General features: G+C 39.6%; 1 protein-coding gene across 1 annotated transcript; it reads left to right on the top strand.

Moving 5' to 3' along the window:
* Positions 7-2,378, top strand: LOC104724049 (DNA-directed RNA polymerases I and III subunit rpac1-like). The gene is made up of 9 exons (XM_010442494.2): positions 7-203; positions 359-544; positions 620-749; positions 841-921; positions 1,017-1,207; positions 1,316-1,411; positions 1,503-1,596; positions 1,748-1,972; positions 2,050-2,378. The coding sequence occupies exons 1-9, from the start codon at positions 30-32 to the stop codon at positions 2,151-2,153; spliced, it is 1,281 nt and encodes a 426-aa protein (XP_010440796.1). The 5' UTR covers positions 7-29; the 3' UTR covers positions 2,154-2,378.

Below are 6,000 nucleotides of genomic sequence, written 5' to 3'. Positions count from 1 at the left end.
GTATTGCACACTACTCAAAACTTGGAACGATGGAGAGTGTTGAAGAAGAAGAAGAAGAGGTGAGAAGGATTGTGACTGATGAAGAAAAGCTAGAAGCCAAAAATTTCAACATATTCGATCTCCCTGACGTACCTAAAGGACTTCCTCCGCATCTCGAACTCCAGCGAACTCGTGTTGTCTGCGAAGTTGGTGCTCCTTTACATGTAAGTTACAATTTGCTCTGTATTGGCTTTTGTCTCAATCCCTCTCTCATGTGGGGTTTGCTCTGTTTATTAAAAAATTCCAAATTTTTTTCTTGTGGGTTTGTCAATTTTGTCAGAAATTTGAAGTCTTGTGTTTGTGTGTTTTTGTTTGTAAGGCCACGGGTACCATTTACTCGGGTGCCTATATCTCTTCGGGAGTGGACAACAGTGTGAATCTAGAAAACTTCTCTGAGGATTTCAAAGTTGATGTGATTAGTCTCACAGAGACAGATATGGTATTCGATATGATTGGTATCCCTCAAGGAATCGCTAATGCTTTCAGAAGAATCCTCTTAGCTGAGGTCTGACTCACAACCTTTGATGAATCCTTTATTACTAGAATCTTTTATTAAAAGTGTGTTCATTTGTTTGGACAGCTTCCTTCAATGGCTATTGAAAAAGTGTTTGTAGTAAACAACACTTCTATTATTCAAGACGAAGTTCTTGCTCACAGGTTGGGTCTTATTCCAATCGTAGCTGATCCGAGGCTCTTTGAATATTTATCCGGTAAGGAAATATTTTTGTGGCATGTGATTCATCTTTGTAAGCTCATGATTCTTTGTGTCACAATCTTTGTTTTTTAATCTCTGTGTTATAGAAAACGATCAGCCAAATGAAAGGAACACCATTGTTTTCAAACTCCATGTGAAATGTCCAAAAGGTGACCCGCGTCGTAAAGGTAATATTTGTTCTTTGGTTAGCACAAGAAGAGGATTCATTGTCTTATTGTTAGCTTGATCTCTCATGAACGGTGTCATTTTTATTTTCTTGAAGTTTTAAGTAGCGAATTGAAATGGTTACCAAATGGGAGTGAGCTTCTCAAAGAATCAGCAGGAGGTTCAACCACAAATCCAAAAACTCATACTTCATTCAGCCGCAGCCAAGATTCCTTCCCTGAATTTGCAGATAATCCTATCATGCCGAGCTTTGAAGATATCTTGATAGCAAAACTCGGCCCTGGCCAGGTACTGTTTTATTTATTTATTATATTCCTCTTAATTGTTACACTTAGGAAGACTTCACTTGCGATGAGAGATGAAAGACTTGCGTCTCCTTCTATCTTTTTCTTGCAGGAGATTGAGCTTGAAGCTCATGCGGTTAAGGGCATTGGTAAAACACATGCAAAGTGGTCTCCAGTAGCTACGGCTTGGTATCGAATGTTTCCTGAGGTGAGAAGTTCACCACAATCTTTTGTGCTATCTCCTCTTTTCTTGACTCGTCCTAAGCTTCTTCCTAACGCTTTTATTTATAATATCTTAGGTGATTCTACTAAAGGAATTCGAGGGTAAACATGCTGAAGAACTCGTAAAAGTCTGCCCCAGGAAAGTTTTTGACATTGAAGAGATGGGCCAAGGTGAAGTAAAAGCCCTCCCTAGTTTCCTTCAAAGTCTTCTTACTTGCTTTTTCAGTAACAATAAGAGATTCTGGTGAAAAACCCGAGAACTTTGGCTTGCAAGTGTCTCTGCAATTTGATTTCATATTGACTTCCAAAAGTGGAAAAACAGGTAGAAAAAGGGCAACCGTAGCTCGGCCGCGTGACTGCTCCTTGTGTAGAGAATGCTTAAGAGAAGGAGACGAAACAATAGAAGGAGAAGCAAATTCAAAAGGTAAAGCAGAAGCAAAATCAGAAGGAAAAGCAGAAGCAAAATCAGAAGGAAAAGCAGAAGCAAAAGGAAAAAGAGATTGGGTGGACCAAGTGGCTCTGCGCCGTGTCAAGAACCATTTTATATGTAAGAACCGCTCAATTCAACTAGGCAATTCATGATGTGAAAGAAATTCTAATTGAGTTTTTAATTGTCATTGGCAGTTACGATCGAGTCTACCGGATCACAGCCTCCGGACGTGCTTTTCACAGAAGCAGTGAAGATATTGGAAGACAAATGTGAACGTGTAATCTCTGAACTCTCTTGAGAAGAGGTCCTATAGGTTTAACTCTACCGGTTTAGTTCAGTTTTGGGTTTTGTATCGAGAGTTTATACGAAGAACACTGACATTTAGTTCAGTTTGTGGGTTTTTGGTTCGACAATCGGTTCAAATTAGAATTCATGTGAACATTGAAGAGAAAGATGTATTTACACTTTCACTCTTAAGCACTGAACAGAGGGAGATTTATATGAATTAGTAATTTGAAATCTATAGCTGATGAAAAATATAATTATGTACGAGGATATATAAAAGATGAGAAATCTATAGACCAGTTTTTCAAGTTACAAGACAAAGATGGTAAATTAAAAAAGAAAGAAAATCGAACTATTTTGGTAAAATACTCTTGGGATATTCTGCCTAACTAATATATGTATATACAATTTACTAAACAAGCCATTCATATATTTTTGAGATTAGAGGACAAAAAAATATATATAATTTTTGAGATCTTTTGAGAATTTTTTTTGAGACTAAACAAAGTATTGTAAAGTAAAATAGCTCTCAAAGACGTCACATAAAATACAAAAAAATTTCATGCTTCCACCAAACAGCGGCGGGTGCGGAATAGGATTATTGGTTTATTTGATGTTGATAATGTCTGGGATGAATCGACCTCGGGTATGGAGAATATTGCTACAAAATATTTTGAATATTTTTTTAAGAGATCGGAGGTCACAGATTTCAGAGATGATTCAGGAGCTTTCCCCACTCATCACAGACAATATGAACCGGGATCTAACTAGGGACATCACTGAATCAGAAGTTCAGAAAGCCTTGTTTGCTATGCATCTGGAGAAAACCCCAGGGCCCGATGGAATGACGGCTTTATTTTTCCAACGTTTCTGGTCATCTTTAAAAGGGGATTTGGTGACTTTGGTTAAAGAGTTTTTCCGAACGGGCTGCTTTGACCCACGTTTAAATGAGACAAATATCTGTCTCATTCCTAAGGTTGATCGCCCGCAGCGGATGGCGGAATTTAGACCGATTAGTCTTTGTAATGTGAGTTATAAGATTATTTCTAAGATACTGTGTTTTAGGCTTAAACGTTTCTTGCCATCTTTGGTGTCAGAAACTCAGTCTGCTTTTGTTTCTGGTCGATTAATTACAGATAATATTCTTGTGGCTCAGGAGATGTTTCATGGGCTGAATACCAACCGACGATGTAATTCGGAGTTTCTGGCTTTCAAAACGGATATGAGTAAAGCATATGATCGTGTTGAATGGGCTTTTCTGGAAGCGGTTATGGTTAAGTTAGGTTTTGCTAGGAAATGGATTACATGGATTATGTGGTGTGTTTCTTCTGTGTCGTACCAAGTCCTTCTGAATGGACAGCCTCAGGGCTCTATCATTCCACAGAGGGGTTTACGCCAGGGAGATCCTCTGTCACCATATTTGTTTATACTTTGCACAAAGGTGTTAATTGTAAATATTAAAAAGACCGAACGGGAAAAGAAGTTGACGGGTATCACAATAGCTCGTGACTGCCCCACTATTTTGCATTTATTGTTTGCTGACGATAGTTTGTTTTTTTGCAAAACCGAGGCGACTGAATGTCGAATGGTAATGGATATAATAGATAATTATGGTAAAGCCTCGGGTCAAGAGGTTAATTTGGAGAAGTCTTCTATTATGTTTGGTAAGAAGATTCCATCTGACACAAGATCTCAGTTAAAATCCGTTATTGGGATTTCTAAAGAAGGTGGCATGGGCGCTTACTTGGGTATCCCTGAAAGTCTTCAGGGTTCGAAAACTAAGGTTTTTAGCTACGTTAATGATCGTCTGGATGATCGAGTAAATGGTTTGTCTGCTAAGTATTTATCGAAAGGGGGTAAGGAAGTTATGATTAAATCGGTCGCGCTAGCTCTTCCGACCCATGTTATGTCGTGTTATAAACTGCCGCAAGAGTTAACGTCTAAACTAACAAGCGCTATTTCAAAATTCTGGTGGAAGTATAACGACAAGGCATGTGGTATGCATTGGGTAGTTTGGGATAAATTGTGCAAAGATAAATGCGAAAGGGGGGCTGGGCTTCCGTGCTCTGGAACAATTTAATGACGCCATGCTGGCCAAACAGTATTGGCGGTTAATTCATTATCCGATGTCGTTAATGGCTCGAGTGATGCGAGGTAGATATTTTTGGAATAAACATCCTCTTTTGGCCAAAAAACCATATTCCCCGTCCTTTGCATGGCAGAGCAATTTTTTCAACTAAAGATTTGGTGGTACAAAGAGCACGTTGGGCAGTGGGCTCTGATTGTTCTATTTTGGTTTGGCGGGATCCATGGATATCGGATCTTCGGTCATGGCCAGCTAATGGTCGGGGGAGGTGGTTACATCCGAATTTGATGGTTAGTCATTTAATTAACCCAATTACAAAGGAATGGCATTTGCCTATTCTCGTAGAGCTTATGGATCCAGTGGATATTCAGCTTATTAGGAGTATGATGGTCAGTAAATTTTATAAACTGGATGGCTTAGTATGGCATTTTACTAAGTCGAGAAAGTATTCGGTCAAATCGGGTTATCGCTTTGCTAGGGATTTAATTAAGGAAATTGAATATGGGTCGTCGTGTTCGGCTTTACGGCAGATTGCCTCCGGTACTCTTCCAGTGTTAGAACGACTTCCTCATCGGGGTGTTCGATGCGACACTTTGTGTAAACGGTGTGCTTCTGAGATAGAGACTATAAATCACGCTCTTTTTGAGTATTCCCGTTTGTGCAGTATCTGGAAATTGTCTCCGGTTTCGTTAATTCCTGAGGGTTTTCCCTACGGTTCAATATACTCAAATTTAGATTTTATTTTTTGGCGGACGTCTTCTCAATCGGGGGTTTCAGACATAGCTTTTCGTCTCCCTTGGATTCTTTGGTCAATCTAGAAAGACAGGAATAAAAAAGTCTATCAGGGACTAGAGGCAGAGCCAATTGACATTATAAATCAGGCGATTAATGATAAATTACTATAGGAGGATGCCAAATCTTTCTCTGAGAGATTTTTGGACATCTCACCAATTTTGGAGGAACGGGCCCCCTACCTTGCTGTCAGGTTGATGGTTCCTGGAAAGGTTCTGATGCTTTTGAGGGGATGGGATGGTGGTTTTGTAATAGTGAGGATATAACACTACTTATGGGAGCACAAAGTCATAGACGCAGCCCGACCCCTTTACACGCGGAGTTACATGCTCTGAATTGGGCTGTGGAGTCCTTTCTAGCAGCTGGTGTCCACTGTCAAGCGTTCGAGACGGATAATGCAGAGTTAGTTGTGATGGTGTAGATGCTAGACTATTGGCCCGCTTTTTTGAACCTGCTGGATGATTTCTCTTTGCTCAGATCATCTTTTCCCTCCTTCACCCTTATTAGGGTCCCTCGTCTATCCAACGCTAGGGCGGATTGTCTTGCTCGTTCGTCGAGATCTTTACCTTCTGAAATTTCTTTTGTAAACTCTTATCCTCCTGTGTGGGCAACCAATCTTGGAGTCCTCTTCTAATTTAATTATATGTTTGGTTGAAAAAAAAAGACGACACATAAAATGTTTGTTATATGATTTATGTCATTAAAATGTTTATTGGCTAAGAAGCCGGCTGAAAAAGTATTTTCTCGACAAAAAATTTAGTTGCATGTGGTGTTAGGTGGTTGATAGGATCTGGATGTAATGTTTCAGTTTGGCAAGATCCATGGATTCCCGATAACCACCCCGTCCCGCGAATGGTAGGGATAGGTATTTACATCCAAATTTAATAGTTAATCACTTAATCAATCCGGCCACTATAGAGTGGCATCTGCATATTCTCCAGCAATATATGGATCCGAAAGATATTCAGATTATTTGGCGTAT

The sequence above is a fragment of the Camelina sativa genome, chromosome 11 (assembly GCF_000633955.1).
Source record: "Camelina sativa cultivar DH55 chromosome 11, Cs, whole genome shotgun sequence".
NCBI lineage: Eukaryota > Viridiplantae > Streptophyta > Magnoliopsida > Brassicales > Brassicaceae > Camelina > Camelina sativa.
This window is presented reverse-complemented; position numbering and strand designations above follow the sequence as displayed.

What these genes read in the sequence shown, in the direction of transcription:
- LOC104724049 (XM_010442494.2), top strand. Translation starts at nt 30, where the DNA reads ATGGAGAGTGTTGAAGAAGAAGAAGAAGAGGTGAGAAGGATTGTGACT. An exon ending in GCTCTTTGAATATTTATCCG is followed by an intron (nt 750 to 840) that starts GTAAGGAAATAT and finishes TCTGTGTTATAG; the next exon opens with AAAACGATCAGCCAAATGAA. An exon ending in TGTCAAGAACCATTTTATAT is followed by an intron (nt 1,973 to 2,049) that starts GTAAGAACCGCT and finishes TGTCATTGGCAG; the next exon opens with TTACGATCGAGTCTACCGGA.